The sequence below is a fragment of the Cynocephalus volans genome, chromosome 6, assembly GCF_027409185.1.
Source record: "Cynocephalus volans isolate mCynVol1 chromosome 6, mCynVol1.pri, whole genome shotgun sequence".
In the NCBI taxonomy this organism is placed as follows: domain Eukaryota; kingdom Metazoa; phylum Chordata; class Mammalia; order Dermoptera; family Cynocephalidae; genus Cynocephalus; species Cynocephalus volans.
The window spans coordinates 85477877-85500816 of NC_084465.1; the positions used below are offsets into that span (position 1 = coordinate 85477877).

The following is a 22940-nucleotide window of genomic DNA, read 5'->3' on the forward strand; positions in this document are numbered from 1 at the left end:
AATCAGTGCTATTAACATCAGGTGAAGCTGATTAAATCTTTAACCACCTTCTCTCTGGCTTTCTCATGCTCTTCTGCCTGAGAGAGCAACCCACTATAAGGTGGCCAGAGATAAAATTGGATGTGGCTGTGGCTGTTTTCTTAAATCAGGGCTTTCAAACTTTTTTTTACTGCAACCCGCAGTAAGGAGTATATTTTATATGGTTACCCAGGTCACACAAACATAAGTACATATGTACATAGCTGAAACAAAATGCTTTTAATCATCCCCTTATCCTGCCTGCCAAGTGAGATTAACTCTGAGCCCAGTAAGTTATGCAACACAGATATATATTCACATATATATTCACTAACATTTCATTATAATGTTTCTACAATTTTCATGTTAAATTGTCAATGAAAAAAGCTCCACTTTTTTAAAAGCTACTTTGAGTATTTAAAATATTCAATAGATAAATTTTTAAGTAATTACATATTTAAAAATCAGGCTGAACTGCATGACTATATATGAGAGAGAGAGAGAGAGAGAGAGAGAGAGAATGTGAGACTAAATAACCTTGGGACACAAAAATAGCATATTTTATGCATAGGATATAGTTAGTCATTGTTTGTTTTTTTGTTTGTTTGTTTGTTTTTAAGTAAAGCTTCTCTATAAATAGACTGTGGATATGTGTTTGCCAGAATAACCAATACTCTTAACAATCTTACCTTAGGGAAAAACTATTTCAGTGCAAGAATGGACGGGTGTTATTTTCTTTGAACCAAACTGAAGGGAAGAATATGTATTGTAGAAATATCTTGGTTTTTAAAATTTCTAAATAATAATGCTGCAGTTTATAAAGGGAGGGCTTCTAAAAACCTTCATGAAGGTAGGATGGTTCATCTTCTACAAGTGTTTCCATTTTGGCTATTTTTCATTTAACAAAATAACAAGAAGAAAGAGAAAAGAGAATATGAATAATGATAAAAACATAGTATCAAAAGAAAAAAAAAAAGACACAAGGTGTCAGAATAAATTGACCATGCTATCCCTAAGGGTGGCAGAATACAACGACTGCCTAAAAATGTTGAGACTGAGATGTTTACGTGTCCATTATTAACAATATTCCAGAACCAATGTTTCGGAGGGAAACATGAAGAACTGAAACACAGCCCTTGAACAAAGATTGGCAGTTGGTGATAAGGGGAAAGCTAATGCAATCAGAGAAGAGGCTGTGGCATGGAAGGAAAGTCTGTAGCTATCTCTGGAGGCACAGAGAAGTTAAGTAAGTTGTCCACGATCATTCAGCTCCAAGTGGCAGAGAAACCCCGGCTGGCTAGTTCCAGCATTTGTGCTCATACTCTCTACAGTCTGTGGCTTCTTTGCAGAATGCCCTTGGTTTCTGCCCCTTTTGAAGCCGACCTCTCCAGCCTTCCAATAAAGTCTGCAAGCCAATCTGCATCCCAACATCCTTCCAACAATTTCAGAATTGGTTTCTCGTTTGCTATCAAGACCCCTGACTCAGTCCCAAATCTAATTATAAAGAGCATATGTGAACACAAATGCCTCTACTGTCTCCTGCCTCCAAAACACATCAATTACCTGAAGGACACTGAGAAGAGGGAGGTAGGCATGGGGTGGGGGTGGGCAGGGGCATCCATGTCGTATAAATGAGCCAAACCTTCATTTTACATGGTAGGAATCAACAGCTCCCGTGAATGTATGGAAACAAGAAATAGTGGTGTTTTTTATTCTTCTCAACTTCAAGAAGGCACGTAGATTTTGTGTGGTCAGGTACACAAGTTCATACTTTTCTACCAGTCTACCACGAAAAGCAGCTATGAGTATCTTTCAGCCACAATTCCCTGGACTTCGCATACAGAAGTTTAAGAAGTAGAAGTCAGGGGTGGATAAAAGGAGTAAACACTCTTCCTTTGTATCCAGTCGGCTGCCTCTCCCCTTATCTTCCTCCAGCTGGCCCAAGGCTGGGCCTGAGGGCAGCTGGCACTGAAGGTGGAGACCTAGCTGAGGGTGGGGGACATCCATCTCCATCTGCCTGAGGCCACAAAGCAGTATCAACTCTGAGGGGAAAGACACACCAGAATGGTCACAGACAGCCATCAACAACAAAAACCCTGAAATTTCAAAAAACATCCTAGAGGCAAATACCATCATGTAGTCATTTAAAAAGCATCCCCTTTCCCCGCTCCCACATAAGGTAACTTGCACAACTGAGATAACTTTTCATTCAAACACATACACATACACACTCTTACTCATAATTTCTTAAACAAGAATCTTGGGAATTTAAGACTTTCTGAATAGAGACAACCTTTGGTAATACGTCTCATAAAGTTATATATTCCTCTCAACACTGGAACTTATTTTGTGTTCTTGTTTTTAGCTGCTGAATCACCAGATCACCAAATCCAAGCATTCCTTCCTTCCCGAACTCTGACTTCTCAGCCCACACCTGGGCTACAACCCCTAAGTGATTTCCTGCCTCAACCTCTCCTTTCTCCATTCGGCACACCACACACTTAGACTGATCTTTCTAAAGAAATGCTTTTGTCAACTGATGGTGACTGCCACCTCACATCCATTAGATCATATCCACACACAGCCTCACCTTTATTCTTTCCCAAAAAACCCCTCATATCTATGGTTCTCAAATGCTAATGTGAGGCACCATAAGAATAAGGACCATGTAATGTTTTTTATAAGACCAAATTTACTTAATCATAAAATTTATTTCATTATGAAGAACAGTCCTCTATTCTGGTGATATAAGTGATGTATTAGTGTGTGAAGACTGATCATAAACAAAATAAATAAGCTAATTACCAATTATTTATGTTAGAAGGTGGTAGAGGACCAGGGTATGGGGAGGAGGTACATGTTGCTACCTTCAATAGGACGGCTGAGGGGCCTCACCCAGAGAATAGCATTTGAGCAAAGACGTGAAGCAGGTGAGTAGATATCTGGAGAAAGAGGGCTTTAGACTGAGAAAACAAGTGCAAAGGCCCTCAGTTGGGAGCATGCCCAGCACGATGGGCAAGAGGCCAGTGGGGCTACAGCCACACAAGAGGACCAGAATATGGCTCTATTAGATCTGAGAAAGAAAGTGTCTTCTTTTGTCTATAAAGCACATTCTCTGCAATGTTAACGCACCATTCACATTTACACCTAGCAAACATATGTCGGAATCTCTGGGAGAATCAAAGTACTCCATATGCAACCTTTGTTGCCTAATAACTAACCTTGATTGTTATTTTACACCTGGCTTTGTTCTTTTCATACTGTAATGGGAAGTTTAATTTTTGAGATTAAAGAACTGTCAGTAGCATAATTGCTCAGTAAAAGTATTTTTAGCAAGTCTTCATTAGAAGGTCACTCATGTACTGCATTTCCTCTGAACCGGTAGGTCTGTCCTATTGCTGACAGATTGCTTTCATTTCTTTCTTGAGGTTTCCAAGAACAGGTAAGCCTATTTCTTAGAGCTGTATCCCAAATTATTAGTTTAGATGTTATGCAGCACATAAAATACGTCAGACACCACCCTTAGCAAGCTGACGTAGCTCTAAACCTGGTGAACAGACAAACCCCAGCTCTTATGTCAGCTCCACACTGAAGTGTTCCTTTTGTCCCCAAGCCCAATGATGTAGGTTCTATACCTCTGCACTCCCAAGGTACTTTCTGTTCTATCATACTAATCATACTACATATTCTGTAATTAATACAGTTTTGTAAAACTAAATTGTAATACTATCAATATGTTTATCCCCCCCACTGGACTTTGAGTGCCTTGAGAACTGGCATCATGCGTCTATTTATTTCTGTATACCCAGCTTCTAATGACTAATATAGACATTACTAATATTTGTGTTTCTTTTCTCTTCAAGGCTCCTGAGAGAACAACACTTCCCTGGTGCCTTAAATGAGGCCACATGACTTGCTTTGGCTAATGAAATGTGAGCACAAGTCATCTCCAGCAGAGCACTGAAAGCCTGTGTGCAATTCTCCATTCTATATTCACATGCTGCAGCCACTGTGGAAAAAGGTGCTGATATGGAACTGTCCTAAGATAGCAGCAGAGCTGCCACATGGAGGACAGCTACCCTGGAGAGCACCCAGATGCAAAATGTTCTTTTTGTAAGCAAGAAATAAATTCTTGTTCTGTTAAGCTACTAAGTTTTTGGTGTTTTTTTGTTACTGCAGCAAAACCTAGACTATCCTGATGGACACATCAAATAGTAGGTACACAGCACAGATTTTAGAAAGAAAAGATACCAGGAAAGGCAAAAATGACTGCATTGGATGGCAGTCTGTGATGTTAAGGACAGGTGCTATATCACAAGAAGCTACCTGCACTGGAAGAAACAACTAACAAAAATCATTAATCCACTTTACTTTGTCTTGTGCTTAGCCTTGTATTCCCAAAGCTAATTGCTTAAGTAGAAGCTTCTAACATTTATTACAGTCATTAAAGAAATGAAACTGTTTTTGGATTTCACAATCTTACTTCTCACCAGAGCAATAGCATCCTGTATGTATCCTTTGGCCAAGGCAGAAGTCTCTATTTAAAGCAGGCAGTTTTGAAAATGTAATGCTAATCAGCAATCGATACATTTGTAAACTCTCCACCCCCTAATACAGACCACTTAGATAGTAGTTATTCAAACCTTGCAATAGTTCCTCTTCTGTAAGTGAGAACTTAATAGTCTAAAAAAGTTTTGAGAGAAGAGTTGGGTTGAATGAGGGCTTTTCTGAGTCTCAACGTGCAAAGCTGGACTTCAATCCCCCAAACTCCTAAAAACAGGGCATCTAGCCTAGCATCCTCTCCCATACAAAACAAAGCCCTCCGCTGGGGCCAGGTAACATGATAGATGAATGCCAGGATGAAAAAACAGGAGCACTGTGTAGTGAAATGATGAGAGCAAACAATCAAAAGGATGAACTGAAAGAAGATATAACAACCACAATTATTTGAAGTTGATACGACAAGCAAACAGAAAGGACATTGTTGGGGGGAGGGGGGGAGGGAGAAGGGAGGGAGGTTTTGGTGATGGGGAGCAATAATCAGCCACAATGTATATTGACAAAATAAAATTTAAAAAAAAAAAAAAAAATGAAAAGCCCTTTGCAAAAAAAAAACAAAAACAAAAACAAAAAAACCCTTTGCAAATCTAAGTTATCGTTAATGTAAATTCTTGGTTGATGCAAGTCAAAGTAAGTGGAATGCAGCATTATTTTTCAGTACCTATAAATAGTTGATTGATTCAAAAAAAAAAAAAAAAAAAAAGGATGAGCTGATTCAGAGCAGAGGTGCTGGGAAAACAGCCCTCCAGAGAAGCTTTCAGGGAAACAGCTCTGTAGAGGACAACACGAATACCGGAACGGAAAAGCCAAAAGAAACCAAACGTGAAATGACGGACAGCTCCTCCAAGGAAGGGGATTAAGAAGACTCTTCAAACACCAGGAGAAAGGTTCATCAGAGATTTCTTAGGGCCAAACCAGAGAAGGAGATGCTAAGAACAGAAAGTACACCTGAGTCTCTGAACAGAAAGGGCTCCCTCGCCAGCCAGGGGGACAGGGAGAACATTCACTCTAGCCCGAAAGTGAACCATCCTCACCCCAGCTCAGACACTGGAAAAGGAAGCCTGCCTGGCTGGGAGCCCACCCCCCACCCCTCCTCCTCCACACTGAACTCCTCTTTGTTCCCTGACCAGGACGTGGCCTCTCCCCAGGGTCGCTGCATTAGGGCCTCTCTCCTCTTCCTTCTGGTCCATTTCCACTGACAGGTGACACACAAGCACAGCCACTTCTGGGAAGCCTTCATCTAAGAAGGCTCCATCCTTCTCCTGGCAGATTTGGGCTCCTCTTCACTGGGCACCCAGCAACCAAGCCTTACTGGAGAAATGACCAGAAAGAAAGGAAAATGGAGCAAAAAAAACCAAAGGATTCATATGCTTTACATTTATGCCATACTGAGTAACATGAGGTGATTCGTCACGATTTGCCACAATTATGTGAGGTCACACACTTGACTACTTCACACATCCATGTTTTCCAACACATAAATATACGAAACCGAGAAAGAGGGAAAAAAATTCCGGAGTTGATTTTTTCCTCATAGAGAACTTTTCTCTTACCAAAGAAATAACAGAAAATTTGTGATCAAAAGCTTGTTTCGTCTTTAAATGTTTTATTTATTAAGACAAGGTATTCAGATGTTGGTATCCAATCCCAATGTTATTTATAAAAGCTGTGAGGTAGTTTCAACCTGGCATGACATTTCAGTATGAAAGACCTGATAAACACACAGAATTAGTATGAGGGTGTGTTTTGGTCCTGTTTCACGGTGAGGTTACTGTAAGATAATTTGGCTAAGCACCAAAACCATGAAAAAGTGTTTTTTATCTTATTGACACTCCCACCACTGGAACCCATGGGCAAAGGAACCGGAGGTGTAATTATTCTATTCAACTATTTGTTACTTTGTGAATGTAGTTTTGGCAGGCATTTCAGAACATGTTCAATACACTGTGACAAAATTTAGCAAGATCAAAGTACCACATAAAGGCTGTGTATAGGCTGACAATGCTAAGGGTGCCTGGGGGAAAAGGAGGGGCAGGGGAAAAAAAAAAAAAGATTGCCAGGCAATTGTAGAAGAGGAATGCAAATTCCTCATATAACAACTTGTCTGATTCAGAATCCTAGCCATCCAAGTTTATGTACAAGAACGATAACTGGGTCACATTCTAGCACAGCGCAGCTTCTAACCAGAGGTCCAGGGACCTCTCAGGACCTTGTATGGTTAAGCTCAGCATCTATGGTTAGAACCCTCTATGGCTGAGCCAAGCACACCTTAAAGGCTAGGCTTTTGCCTTGCCTCTCCCTCTATCTTCCACCAAAACTTCAGGGACCAGGCCAGCTTCCTTGCTTTAACCACTACCAGTGCCAATTCCATTCATGAGTTTCATCTCACCAACGCTATACCTTCTACTGTCACATTTTCCAGCCCTGCTTTTACTCGGGTTCCTACATCAGACAAGAGTCCTCTCGGAAAAGAGCCTACCTAAGATGTGTGGGCAAGATCCTGGGGCCCAAAAGATGCTGCAGCACACAGGGCTAGTCACGACAAGCCTGTGACAGCTGCAGGCCTGAGGAACAAGGGAAAGATGCAGCTTTACCAGAGGCTAGAAGGAGTCTAAGAGATTAGGGAGGGAAAGGCCAGTGGGAGCTGCAGTTACAGATGGTCATGGTCACTGCCAGTGCCCCTGTAAAAAAGAGGGGGCAGGAGGAATAGATAGGCTGACCTCTCTTCTCCTGGCCTCCCACTGACTGAACCAAAACCAAAGCCAGAGGGCAAGAGAGTCCTGGTGATGAAAATCCACGGAGGGCAGCCTCCAAGTTACAGACTAACAGAGAGAAGGCAGAGAGTATGTGGGATGGACAGCAGAGAATACCAGCACAGCTGGCATAGCTTTTCTGCTCCAAATGCTCATCACTTTTTTAAAAAAAGAAACTGCCAGTCACTCTGTAGAAACCTGTAAGGGGGAGTTTCCAATATTATTAATTCAAGAATGTTCTAATAGTCATAGTTCTCCATTTTGGTTCGCCCTTCCATCATGGGTGGAGGTGGTAAATAAACAGCCAGGTGGCCTCCTGACTTCAGCAATTTCCTGATGATGAAGCTCACCAAACTTTTGAGGCCTTTTAGACCAGTGCTACAAGCATCATCCATGGACAAGCATCATCAGCATCAACTGGAATGTGATGGGCATGCAGATTCCTGGGCCCCATTCAGAGCGCTGACTGGGGCCCAGCAGACTGTTTTAATAAGGCCTCCAGGGATTCTGATGCACACTGTAGTTTGAGAAGCCCTGCTTTAGCCCCATTCCTCCCAACAAACTGAGGCAGAACAGCCTACAGTAACCTATCAGAGGGCCAGGGACTAAGAGGGGTCCAGCCTCAGGAGCCCCTGCTCTTAACGTCCTCACTAAGACCTGCTGCAGAACATCAGTTTTGGAGCCTCAGTTTTCTTACTTAATTTCTGCCAATATGATCAGCAAAACTCCTTTCAGCTTTGCAAAGGGCTTGACCTTGGAATCCCTCAGATCTGTCATCTCATGATGATGACAATGATGACAATGACAATGATGACAACAGCAATGATAAGAGCCACAGCTCACACTTACTGAGCATTCTCTACACAACTAGGTGGCCACTACCTTTGCTTCACAGGTGGAGAGGTTGTACCACACAGAAAAGCTCAGTAACTTGCATTTGAGTCTGTAAAAGAAATACTTTATTCTGGAGTTAGGAAAACAGTAAAATAAGAATTACATGAAGGCACTTTGTAAACGTAAAGCATTATATAAATGACAGCAGAATGAACTCGTAACTACAGGTGAACTGAACTTGCTGGGTTTTTTTAAGCTCTAACTTAATTTGAGATAATCAAGGTAGACTAGAAAATGTCTAGAAAGCTTTCTTTTTTTCTTTTTTTTTTTTAAGGAGTTATGTACCAAGAGCAACAGGAAGTTTGAATGCTTCAACATATGCCATTTGAAAATTTATGATAAACTTGAAATAGTAGAGGAAAGCAAATATTGATGCTAATTTGAGGCTAAGCAATAGCCTTCATTGATGACAAAGAAACAGCAACAAACTTCTTATCCAAAAGAAAACTACTAAGTAAGATCTCTGATGGACACACCAAGTTTTCTTCTGACATCTCTCCCAGAATTTAGTTTACAGCCAAACAAACCATTTAATCTGCCAGAACCAGATTTATAGATATGTTCTTTCTACTCTTTTGATATGACAGTTTCTTGATTTAATCAGACTCCTCTTACACCTTCAAATTCTCCCTCTACTAATGCATTATCTTCTCCCTCCATAACTAAAGAGATGTGGCAAATACTGAAGATCTATCTTCCCACTTGTGTAAGACACACATAGGCCCCAAGTGTTCTGCAGGTTGAGTTGGCACCTCAATATAGAAAGACCACTACTCTGCCCTTGGTCAGACAAGGAGCAAGAAATGAAAACTGATTCCCTATCCTACCAATGATTCCCATAATAGAATATTGGTACTCCATCTTAGAGAAAAAAGCTCAGAGAGGTTATTTGACTTACTCCAGGTCACACAGACATTAAGTGACAGACTCAAAGAAAAATATTCTCTCTACAACACTATAGACAAATTGTATTTTAATGGACTGAAATAGGCATCATACTTCCCCCAGTCTCTACAAGATACCGTCACACATACTCTTCTCCACTTTTTAAAAAAATTTTTTACAAAAGATTCCATACCTATAAATAAATTCACAGTACAATGTAAAAAATTTTCAGTGTTTGTTCATTATAGTCAACATTTAGAGTGTCAGAGCAAACAGAAGTGATAAGCTGTTCACTTCCCTCAAAAGTAACAGGCGAGAGTAAAACAAATTTACAGTAAGCACCAAAGCCATAAGTGTTAGGCAATCACAAGTATTTGCATGCACACCTCCTAACAGCTGCAGGTAAATGATTTGACAAGGTCAAACGCAACTGAACAACAAAACCAATAGGGCTGAAGTTTAAGTTGCTAAACCAGTTAGAAAAAAATACAGGAAGACAACCAGCTAGAATGCAAAAAACCTGGTTTTCAGGACTCTCTAAGTTTAGTTAAGGTTTTGCCTTATTAGAAATCCTGAATTATGTTTTCTCTACAGATAACACAAATAGTGCAAAATAAAAAGAAAAGCCAAAATAAAAAGAAAAGCATTTTTACGAGCAAGAAGCCAACATCCCGTGAACAAAGCAGATAAAAGACAAACAAGATTAACTGAGTCACAGAAGGTAAGATCTGCCAACTCACCACACAAATTATGGTGACTCAAAGACAAGGATAAATCTATTGTCATTTGGTTATATCCATGGTTCTCAGCCTTAAGAAATTTGTATGGGAAGTTTAACTCTTAAATTTTACTTTCTTAAAAAAATGTGTGAGGAAATCAATAATAAATTATTTATGCATATGCAAACACACACATACACATATATATTTTTAACTCCCCACTCAGAATTTCAGCTTCTTATAACCTTCAATATTACCCTAAGGCTATTCATGCTTTTTGTAGGAAAGATTTAAATTTATTCTCCCCTAACATTTAAATCATTACCTAAGCAATATCGATGTTCATATAAATTGTTAATCTTAATTTACATTTTTCACACTTCACAAATAGATATGGATTTTGTTTGCATGCAGTTTTAAAGCTATGATTTACTTTGATATTTCTGTAAACTCTGCAGCTATATTTAAAAACTGAAAACATGGGGCTGGCTGAGAGAGTTGGTTAGAGCCTGGTGCTGATAACACCAAGGTCCGGGTTCAATCCCTGTACTGGCCAGCAATGGAAAAAAAATGTAAACATGGCTTACCTAGCCAAAGCAATCCTGAGCAAAAATAATAATAGTAATAAAGCCAGAGGCATAACACTACCTGACTTCAAATTATACTACAAGGCTTTAGTAACCCAAACAGCCTGGTACTGGCATAAAAATAGACACTTGGACCAGTGGAGCAGAATAGAGAACCCAGAAATCACCCCTCAGGCTTACAGCCATCTGATATTTGACAAAGGCAACAAAAACTTACACTGGGGAAAAGACAGCCTCTTCAATAAGTGGTGCTGGGGAAATTGGATATCCATATGCAGAAAATGAAACTAGACATGCATTTCTCACCATATACTAAAATCAACTCAAAATGGATTAAAGACTTAAGTATAAGACCTGAAACTGTAAAATTACTAAGGGAAAATATAGGTGAAACACTTCAGGAACTAGGTTTGGGCACAGACTTTATGAACATAAACCTGAAAGCACAGGCAATAAAAGAAAAAATAAACAAATGGAACTATATCAAAGAAAAAAGCATCTGCACAGCAAAGGAAACAATCAACAGGGTGAAACGACAACCTACAGAGGGGGAGAAAATTTTTGCTAACTATGCATCCAACAAGGGATTAATATCTATAATATACAAGGAACTCAAGCAATTACACAGTAAAAAAACAAATAACCCAATTAAAAAAATGGGCAAAGGAGCTGAATAGACATTTTTCAAAGGAAGACATACAAAAGGCCAACAGGTACATGAAAAAATGCTCAACATCAGTAGTCATCAGGGAAATGTAAATTAAAACCACACTGAGATATCATCTCACCCCAGTTAGACTGGCATAATCAAAAAGACGGAGAATAACAAATGCTGGCGAGGGTGTAGAGAGAAGGGAATGCTCCTGCACTGCTGGTGGGACTGTAAATTAGTACAACCACTATGGAAAACAGTATGGAGGTGTCTCAAACAACTACAGGTAGATCTTCCACACGATCCAGCAATCCCACCTCTGGGTATATACCCAAAGGAATGGAAATCATCATGTTGAAGGGATACCTGCACTCCCATGTTCACTGCAGCTCTGTTTACAATAAGCAAGATATGGAACCAACCTAAATTTCCATCAATGGACAACTGGAAAAGGAAATTGTGGTATATATACGCCATGGAATACTACTCTGCCATAAAAAAGAATGAAATTCTCTCATTTACAACTACATGGATGGGCTTGGAGAAACTTATGTTGAGTGAAATAAGAAAAGCACAGAGAGATAAGTACCGTATGTACTCACTCATAAGTGGGAACTAAGAGAGAAAGAAGGAAAGAAAGACACCAGTGGTGTGTTGGACTTGCAGAGGCAGAGAACATACCTAGGGATACAAAGTGGAGTGGGGGCAAGGGGGATGGGGAGGGAGGTCGGGGATAATTGGGTGGGGAACACAGGGTATAATCGCAATTTGTGGGAATGGGCAATGCTGCCAGTATGGATCTGGCCTTAACATCTTGGGCACAAGTGGTGACAATCAGCTTTGTATCTCATGAATATTCATAACCAATAAAAAAAAAAAACATGGCTTACCACAGTTCCTTTATTCTAAGGCGCCAATAATTTTAAGATATATCATCTTAATAATGATAACCACTTTATAATAATAGGCTTAAGGGGGAAAAAATAGTACTCCTTTAAATGATCACATCAACTGTAAGATACATGCCAATTTCAAAGATATTAAAATAAAAAAAAGAGAGACTCTAATCAAGGAAGTACTTTCATTATTTTATCTAGAGAGAAAATACAGAATAGTCAAACTGTATAATATGGAGCCAGACATCCTGAGTTCAAATTTTGGCTCTTCCGCTTATACTGGGTGATCTTAAGTCAACTAAGCCTCCCTGTGCCTCATTTTCCTCTTTGGAAAAAAGAAGACAGTGCGACTATCTGACATATAAGGTTGTCACCAGGATTAAATGAGCTACTGTTTTTAAAGTACTTCAAACAACCCAACATGATAAATGTTATATAAGGATTTATTAAATAATAACAATTATCATTATTAGCACCACAACCCACCAAAGCTCACTGAAACATTTGCTACACAATTCCCAATTCAACAAAGCAATAAAATATTTTAATTCAAGAAAACACTTATAACTGAATAAATACTTATGCCAATTTTTAGAGGAAAGGAAGATAAAAGTTAAAGTAACCATAAAACCATGATGCTGCTCTCTGGAAGGGAAGTTAGGGAAGGCCTTTTTAACCAGGGGTCTGTGTGGTCCAGGCTTTAGAACATCCACAAGCCCCCTGAAAAGAGATGCAAAATTATGTCCGCTCGTGCATTTTTTCTGCAGTCCTATCCTTTGATTCTTAAAAAGGCCTGGGATCAAAAAAAAAAACAGAAAACAAAAGAGCAGTTAAGAGCCATTCTTCAGGTAATCACACAACATTAAAATGTAAAATACCAAAATTTAATTTTATCAAAAGATATCTGTGTGTTCGAAATGATTTTATTCAATTGTAAATGAGTTCATTACTTTGACATGTATGCGTACTTCCAACTTCCTATTCTGAAGTTCCTTAAATATCAAGCAGAAACACAAGTCTGGGTTACAAGAAACTAACTCTTCTTCTTCCAGTTTTCCATACAGGCCAGAAGAGGAACTTTCTTGCTTTATAAATCTCTATTTGTACTATCCCAAACCTTCACTTCTTGTACACTGGCTGGTATTACTGGGAGATGACTGACAGCTGCTCAGCTCAAGCCAGCCAGAGCTCGTAAGTAAATAAAGACAGATCCTGGAAGCCATTACAGAAGACACTGGAAAGAAACTGACAGTGTTTTGCACTAGGATTTGGAATGTTTTGTGCATTTGTTGTTTCAATACACCACGTGTTATTGTTACGTCAAAGTCTTAGACAACATGGGGGTGTGGAAAGGCCGCAGTCTTTGGAGTCAGACAGACCTGGGCTCCATTCTACCTCTGCTATTGCCTCGCTAGGTGGCCTATCCAGATTATAATTTCCTCAAAGGTGAAAATACCTCCTCCCTTTAGGAGACTAATGAGGTTTCAATCTGATAAAGAACTGCCACAATGGCATTTGTGGAATTTCCCTTGTCCATACCCATTTATGAATGACTTATCCTAATAAAAATTTGCCACAAAAAAATTAAGTCATTGATTTTTAACTATTTTGCCTTCACATAAAATCTCATAACTTCACAAACTACTTCCAGATCACATATCATTATTGGATTTATCACTATTCCTAACATGGGTTGTTATGCAATACTGAGAGGGGAAAAAAATTATAAGTACTCAAAGTCATCACCAGTGACTTAACTCCTACCTTTTCATCTATTCTTAGGCTACACAAGTCACCAATTACTGCCAAGTCAATTTAAGAGACAGGGCAAGTGTGAAACAGCCTATTTTGTTACAGTAACAGTATTTAGACACCACCTAAAATATTCCTCTATAGGATATTATTTTTAAAAATGGAAACTGACATTGCATATGAAAGCAAAAGTTTTTTGTGCCTAGATTTCCATAAATATGTCTATGCAAGTCCATTTGCCTAGAATAAGCATCCAGCCAGAGAAGGAAAAATTTAAACTCCAATGTGCCCAACACTTTATATATGTTGTCTCTCTTCTTGGAAAAACCTGACCCACAGTGTGTCTCATTACAGAGGAAGAAACAGGCTCAGAGAGCTCAGAGACTATCTCAGGCAAGGATAGAGTGATGGCACTGGGAATCAAATCACAGCCCACGCACTAGTCCTCCAATCTAATTATGCAAAAGGCAGGGGCGGGGCGGTTAATGGGGGATAGAAAGAAATAAAGTAAATAAAGTATTATTAACCGCCATTGAGTTCCCTGCTAGAAACCACATGGAATTAGAATAAATGAATCTAAGGTTTCTTTTCCTTCTTTCTATATATTTTTGGAATATTTTTTACTTTATTTGTAAAGTAAAATAGTTTTTACTTTATTTGTAGCCATGATTAACATAGTTTTATAACACAAAAGTTTGAGCTGGTAGTTTGTCAGCCATCAGAGAGAGCCAAGTCCAAGTTTCTCAAATAAGATCATCACATGTCCCTCACATCTGACTCAACTCACTTTCCCTGGAAGATGCATGCCTCCCTTTAATGGCTTTTATCTTCTCACAGGCTACCATAAGCAGATAAGAAAAAAGTAAGCGAATTCACAAGCTTTTGGGGTTGACCTTGATCAAGGGGAACATGGGTGTTTTTTTGCTTATGACACACTCAATTCTATTTCTACTTTTGATAAGTATCAGTTACCATTCACCTATCACCACAATGCTTCTTCCCATTCCCCACTCACCCACCCACCCACCCCCTTGCCTCCACACCATATAGGTTAATCACAAGCCTCTGTGTGCTCAAATGAAAGAAAAGTTAAAGTCTGGCATATCAACAGCACTTACTGACCACTCGCAGAGTGGTAAGGTAGTACCAGTTGGTGCTATAAGGCTATGGTAGTTTAGAGTAAATAGAGCCTTTGCCCTCGGTACATTTGAGGAAAACTGGGCAATTCAGAGCATGCATTGGGCTCTATGGAACCAGGCTGCCATCTTACTCAAGTTACATCTGTGCTTCAGTTTCTTCACCTGTAGAATGCAAATAACAGCATCTATCTCATAGGCTTGTTGTGAGGTTAAATGAACTTTATATCATAATATGCATAGCACATAATTAAGTGCTATGGCACATTAGCCAATTTAAGTACAAAGAACATATTATACACTTTACCTGTAAAATATGTCTAAAATGACTATAAATTGGATAAGCATATTGGTATAATTTGGAGCAGTGTGTATTTCTCTATTGACAAAGTCAAATTTCTGGCAAGAAGGGTATTAAGTTATATACATGTAAAGCACTCCAGTTTGGACAAAGGGAAAGGGTTACTTTGTTCTTGGAGAGGGAATTATCTAGGTAAAGAGACTGTAAATGAAAAAGAACCTCACTCGGAGCACCACCAGCTGTTCTTCCTAGTTTCTCAGTTTTGAAGAGCACCTGCCATGCAACACTGCCTATCGAAGGGTGCTTAAAGAAAAGAGGTCAGGAAACAGAAGACAGCCATTCTTCTGATGTCTAATCCAAAGGCTGAGAATCACTGGAGGACTTTGGTGAACAGTCAATTTGGCATAATTGGTGACTCATTCTGGCTGCTGTAAATGAAACATATTTCAAGATGAAGACAGTGGTAGAGCACTGCAGAAAAGATCACAGCAGCCAAAGCCCAAAATAAGTCAGCCCCAGCACTTGGACAGTATATATAGAAGAGAGGACAGTTGTTAGTAGCTATTTTATTACATGGGGAAACGTCAGCCTTAGAAACAGCCTGATGAGAAGGATTTTATAAACAAAACAAAAAAACTAAGGAGGGAGGCTTAAGAACAAAGTAAAAATAATGCAGCCACTAACAGAGGCAAAAGTTGGAGAAAATGAACAATTTTCAGTAATAAGAATCAGTGCTCCTTGGGAACATGACTAATTTCAGGTCTGGAGCAGGGAATGGGGAAGATATGCTTAGAATATCTCTTTCCAGAAAGTGAGAGAGGATATGAGAGCCTACTGGGGACATATAAAAAGTATACTCGAGACAAGGCCAAACTGAATGGCAAAAAGAATATGGACTGCAATGGACTGAATAAATATATTAAGTTCCTTAAGTTCTTAATGATACTTAAAAAGAGAAACTCATTGGTTCTCACTGGAGGTTGTTCGGGCAACAAATCATCTCTCTGATAATTGATAAAAGAAAAAAATTAAGGCTTTTCCCTGTCTTTCCTGCACAGTCTGAATTTGAGGAGACCCAAACAATTCATGAGGGCAAGTTCATTAGAGACAGAATTCCAATAAATGCAAGAGGAATGATGGATTTAGATCATCATCATTTTACAACCACTAATGAAATGGATCTAGGCTACAACCATCTGTAATGCTAAAATCATTAGGTAAATTGATACTACCTAAACCCACTAATCAATCTTAAAATCTCAAAAAGACATCCAGACATTGTGTCACATGATGTGATGCGACTGATTTTACACAGCACCACCTACAAAGGATACTTGCCTTTGAACCTGACTCTAATCAAGCCTCTATATCCATCTGCCAGATTATAAGAAACAGAAGAGAGGAACAAGTTAAATGACACCACAAGTAAAGAATCAGCCCAGAAAGTGGGACATTCTACTGGAAAATGACCCATTCTCTCTTGAAAATCAATGGAATGAAAAAAGAGGGAAGGGGGCAACTGTTATAAAATAAAATAGATTTAAGAGCCTAACAACCAAATGCAACATGTGGACCTTGTTTAGTTCCTGATTCCAACATTCATAAGTAAAAAGACATCTTTGAAAAAACTGAATATGGGAATTATATTAAGGAATTACTGTTAATATTTTTAGGTGTGAACAAGGCACAGAATTTTTTTAAAAATGTTTTTATCAGAAATGTAAACTGAAACGTTTGTGAGTGACATGACATGATATTTAGAATTTTGCTTTAAAATACATCAGCTCCCACAAAAAAAAAAAAAGTAGGGAAGGAGGAAATAAATTAAACAAGACTGGCAAAATTTGAATAACTATTGAAGCTTAGGGGTTTATTATATTATTCTCTTATAATCTCCATTATGCAAAAATTTTCTTTAAATGATGAAAGGGTTTTGGTGGGAATTCAAGCTGTGCCTTACCTTGCCGTTGATTTTGAAGAGGTAGCTTAGGGGCCTCCCACAAAGCAAAACTTAGTCTTTCCCCCATTTATCCTAAAGAGGTGCAAAGAGTCTTAATTAGTATGCATGTTGAATTCAGCACTATTAGAAGTGACTGAACCGAGAAACCAAGGAACTCTGCTGTATTAACCAAATGACAGCTTAATTTTTCCTACTAAGATAGCCTACAACGCATCTGGGTTGAACAACACAACCCACAAAGAGCTTATTTGATGTCAGACTGTCCGGATTTGTGAGAGCTCAAGGCAGCATAACAAAAGCCACATGTATTAGCTAAATCAGATCTTGGTCACTACAGGAGTTGAAACTTCACCAACATGTGTAATGCACAGAGCTAGCTGTTTCTTTACCAGCAGTAATCAATTTCTGTTAACTTGTCCCTGAGCTCCAATCTGGAGGTGCATCCCATGAGACACAAAGCTAAAGGTCCACCATAATATCTAAACCATAATTTGTTTGCGTTAGCCTCACTATCCTAACCAAGCAGGCTAACCAGACAACCCCAGATGCTCACAAGTTACCAACCAACCAGTCAGGTACATATTTTACCTCTTTTTCTCTTTCTTTCAAACGCCTTCTGTTACAGATGAATGTTTGTGTCCCCTACAAAATTCATATATTGTCGCAGCTTCATATATTGAAGCCCTAACCCCCAAACGTGATGGTTTTCAAAGATCGGGCCTTTGGTAAATATTTAGGATTAGATAAGGTCACGAGGGTGGGGCCATCGTGATAGGATTAGTGGCCTTATAAGAAGAGGAAGAGAGCAAGATCTTTCTGAGTGCACTGAGGAATGACCATATGAGGGCACGGCAAGAAAGTGGCCATCTGTAAACCAGGAAGAGTCCTCACCAGAAACCAGAAGTCAGCTTGCACACTGACCTCCAGAACTGTGACAAAATACGAGTAAATTTCTGTTGTTTAAACCAGCCAGTCTATGGTATGTTATGGCAGCCTGAGTTGCCTAATACAAGTACATATTTCACCTTTTTTTCTCTTTCTTTCAAAACCTTTTCTACCCCTTTGATGGAGAAGTTTCCAAAATCACAAATGTGGTTCCAAGCAGAAGGAGAGGGAAATAGTTCAAAACTATGAGTTTCCAACATGGGAAAATTTGACAATCAATCTTCTCCCAATAAAAGACTGGCCATGCACTTATGAAATGTATTTGGAAAGTCCCCAAAAGAGGTCATACAGTATTGGAACAAAAGAAAGGGTTAATAAAATGTTATTTGAGGTAACTACATTCCTAATAATTAAGAAAATAAGAGTCAATACATATAGTGGCAAGGCACACATCATCCCAGGCAGTGAAAAACACAAGTTCCATGCAGATGAACGCTACACATCTATTTATACAGACACCCCTCAGCAACTCTTGTCACAGATTGCCTGGCTGCCCTCATGTCTTCAGTATTCCGTGCCATGAAAAAGTAACTGTCAAGGATAACAGGAACACAATTCGACCTACTTTTCCCTACATTTTTGCAAAGTCTGTAACTCTTGTGTTTATTTAGCCACCATATCTTGGGGACACCGTTCCTAGCTTTCTTTGCAGGCAACCCAGTGTGATGCACGTTAAGGTCACCTGTGGGCAGTTCTTAAACTCCCCTGGTCACCGACTTTAAGAAGGTCCAATTACACCTAGCTCATCCTCAGAACACCTTTCTGAGGTGGACAATGTACAGTCATCCCTACACGGGAAAGAAAGGGCCTAGGAAAGGAAGAACACAGTCTAGAAAGCTAAAGACCTGCACCAATTCAGACTCTTCCCCAAGGAAGCCACACCAAAACAAGCCTGACTCCCTAACTCTCAAGTTTTCACAAACCAATCTTTGCAATAGCTAAAAGTCTTCCACTAAGGTTTTCTTTTAAGGCTGACAACCAAGACTTCATTTCTTAAACTACAAGGGGAAAAAAAATCTGCGTTGTCGCAGCTTCTCAGTAAAGACTACTTAATGATGACGAAATTTCAGAAAATGAGTAAAAGCCACCAGAAGTCTAAGTCTGCCCCGTGTCCTGAGGCCCTGGTGGGGCCTCCTGAGGGGCTTGTTAAAGATCCCAGGAGACAATCAGCAGGCCTTTCCCGCTTCTCTTAACATAAGAAACACGTCTGACCTGCTCAGGTCAGTGGATGCACTTAGAACCCAACGAGGGACACTCCTTCACCAGGAAATCATATCTGAACACACCATCAGGAAGTCAACATTTACGATTCTTGGAGGCGTACACTCTCCTGCTCAAGGGGACATCCCAAGGTACTAAGTGCTGGAGAGGCCGGAACCCAGGAACCTCCAACTCCTGGGTTTCCCCCTCTGCGGTGGCGGCTACCCGAGCCAGTCCCGATGCCCAGAACTTGCAACGGAACGTCCAAAACAAGCGCACACGTCGCATGCTTCCTGAGAACTGGGATCCCACTCGCGGATCCTTAGGCTTGCTGTCGGGTCAGGGATGGCTGACTGTTGGGCACCCGCCACCTGCAGCTTCCCCTCCGGGAAGAGGCAAGCAACCCTCCTTTCGGCGATGCCCCCGATCCGGCTGCCTGAATCCAGGTGTCCTTGAGTTAAGTCAGGTGCACATGGGGGGAGGGGAAGCCGTCGCTCCCCGGGGGGCACTCCAAGACCTCGCCGTCCCGGGCCCCTTCTTCAGCCAAGTCCGGCAGAAGGGGGCCCCTCCCGCCACCTCCCCAACTTCCAGACGCCCCGCACAGCGGTCCTGGAGGGTGGGCGCGGCGGCACGTGAGCGCAGCCCCAGCCCACTCGGGCCGGGCGGGGCCACTCACCCGGCCCCCGGCGACGCTCCGCTTCCTCCGCAGCGTGAGCCCGCTCCGCAGCAGGGCGGGCAGGTCTCTCAGCCGCGGCCGCAGCGACGCCGGCGGCTGCTCGCGCTCCGGCTCGCGGGCGCTGGGGCTGCGGCTCAGGGCGCCGTCGGCCGCCGCCACCGCCGCCGCCGCGGCCAGGGCCGGGCTCTCGCAGGGCGGCTGCATCTTGACGGAGCCCACGGCCATCCTCATGCCCTGACGGCGGCTGCGGCGCCGGCGGCTCCTCTCCACCACGCTCGCCTCCGCGCGCCGTCCGCGCCTTCGCCAGGCTGCGAGAGGGCGCGACTGCGGCTCGGGCGCGGGGCGCGCTGCCAGCCGCTGCCCATTGGCGCGCGCCGCGGCCCCCGCCAGGCTCAGCCCCGCGCGCCTCCCTCCCGCCCAGGTGCGCCCGCCCCGCCCCGCCCCTCCGGCGGCTCACCTCCGCCTCCAGGCCCCGCCCCCTCGGCAGAGGGACCCCGCGGCGGGGCTCCCCTCCTCCACAGGTGCGGCAGCCCCAGAATCCCACCCCAACCGCAGCCCACTCTCCTGTCGGCTCCTGCCGCCCTCCGCTCCCCCCACCCCCGTTCCTTTTAGGGTGAAAGCCTTGCTTCGCTCCCATTTTCCTAACAGCCGGGCTTGACCTGGACTTCGAGCAAGCGAGCTGGGAAGTCGTCCGCCCTCCCGCGCTTTTTGCCCAGCGGAGCCCCACGTCCTAGTCTTCATTCCTAGAAACCTTTTTTGCCAAAGAACTTCAATTAGGATCTGTATTGTGCTACAAGGCAAACACCATGAGGCACAGCTGCCCCACGCTGACCCCTCTTGCTACACTCCTTATGAAAGAATGAGGGGAGAGAACTTTTGTTATTTATCATAGGTGTTTAACAAAGTAGGTGCAATTCTGATGACCCGAAGGTGAATCTCTGCTAGCAAGCTGGAACCTGACCTTCCCTGAAAACCTGCTGCGTGTGATGAATGTGCTTGGTAAACTGTAAAGGCCTACCTCAGTGTGAATCACTGTTTACATCCTTCCAGGAGGTAGGAATCTTGGAACATGAGAATGAAACTATTCAGCAGGGCCTTAAACTCCAGGAGCCAGTGAATCTTCACATCCCAGCTCAATCTTCAGCAGGGGCCAGCTAGGGCCTTTACTCATCAGTAGGACACGGGGGTCCCCATCTTTGCCTAAGACTTGCAAGAATTGAATAAGCTTATTCACTTAAAAAAAAAAAAAAAAGATAAGGATTTAGGAGGTCAGGGCCCTGAGTTTGCTTACTTTTTTTTTTTTCTTTTTTTTTGAGGGGGAGCTGGCGGGTAGGGGAATCCAAACCGTTGACCTTGGTGTTACAACACGGTCTGTAACTGGTTTACAATTGTACTCTCAGTTCCTCACATGGTAGATGCTTGGAAATATATTTGGAAATATGGCTGTGTAAGGAAAAAGGAAGAATGATCTGTGACTTCTGCCCTTAAGGAATGTAAGATTTGGCCCGGGAGTATACAAAGATATTTCCTTTGTTCTCTTAGTAATTGCCAAGTGAGTGTGATAATGAACACTCCAGGCCACAGGAGAAAGAAATACTCTGGCCCGGGCTAGGCAAAGATTAATCAATGAAGGGAAGGAAGTTTAAGCTGTGCCTTAGTGCTGAGTGGGAAAGATTCAAGCAGGCGAAAGGAGGGTGAGGGTCCTTCAAGTAAGGAGGAAAAACATGAGAAAAACGCCAAGGTGATATCACACAGAACCTATTGGGCACTGAGAATATGTCATGCTGGTGAGACAGAATAATAACATGATAAAGAAGTAGGAGAAAATGCCAGAATGGATGCTGGTAACATAGTGCCGAAGGCCTTAAATCCTGCCACCTTAACCTGGGTATGTTTATTGGAAGGGACTCTATAATAAACTCTATAGTTTGTTACAGTTTCTAAATACCTATCATATATATTTATCCAAGGCTGAAATCCCACTTGTATGTACCATGTCAGACTGTATCAGTTTTTATAGTGTTAAAACACTTCAGCTCCAATTGCTAATAAGTCATTGCCCTGAGCCCCAGAGCGCCACTCTCCCCCCGTACTTCAAACTACCCCATGATATGGCAACTAAAAGGTTAACACCTGGTCCACTAGAGGCCCTCCTGGCACTCTTCGTGAATGTTCACTTTCATTGTGCTTGTGCCCTATCACCCCTGATAATACCATTTGAATCATACTGTGAACCTACTCTCTTCCAAAACAGAACACACGTGTTCTATCTCCTAGTCCAGGCTCTTGGTCTTCATGCTGTTTCACAGAGTTTCTCAATGCAAGGCCAAGGAGTTTGGACTTTATTCCATAGATGCTATGGCATTAAACTCAATATCAATAAAGGCCTTTGGAAAGTTGGCTTAGTTTAAGGTGATAAATGACAAATGCCATTTAGCCTCAATATAAAAATTGGCAGACGACAGGGAACAGTAGGAATGTGTAAACAGAAGAGCCATGCCACTCTTTAGCTCAAATCAAGTAGTGTCCCACCCTAGGACCTTTGCACTTGCTGTATCCTCTGCCTGGAACACTATTCCTCTGCAGTGCTGTTCAACAGAACTTCCTGCAATGATGAAAACGTTCTATATCTGTTTTGCAGCCACTAGCCATATGTGGCTACTGAGCACTTGAAATGCAACTAATGTGACTAAAGAACTGAATTGCTAACTTCATTCAACTGTAATTAATATAAATTTAAGTAACATATGACTAGTGGCTACCATATTAGACAGCACAGTTCTAGAAATCCACATTTCTCTTATTCAACTCCTGCAGTTTTTAAATTCACATGTCACATTTCAGTGAGGCCATCCATCAGTGAATGTGTGATTTGAAATTACAGCCTTTCCCATCCACTCCCTTCTTCATCCCCTTCCCGCCCTCCACAGAATTTACTGCTATCCAACATTTTGTATATCTTACCTATTTATTTTGTCTATTGACTGCCTCCCTACAGCTAGAATA

At 41.5% G+C, this 22940-nt stretch overlaps 1 protein-coding gene across 2 annotated transcripts in view; it reads right to left on the reverse strand.

Annotated features, from left to right (window-relative positions):
• Positions 1 to 20165, reverse strand: part of RAPGEF5 (Rap guanine nucleotide exchange factor 5) — a 219429-nt gene extending 199264 nt beyond the window's left edge. Inside the window, exon 1 of one of the 2 annotated variants that reach the window (XM_063099133.1) lies at positions 19935 to 20165. In XM_063099133.1, coding sequence (XP_062955203.1) covers positions 19935 to 20165 — 231 coding nt within the window. The remainder of the gene's footprint in view (positions 1 to 19934) is intronic. The other variant, XM_063099132.1, reaches the window with a different exon arrangement.
• Positions 20166 to 22940: the final 2775 nt, after the last annotated feature.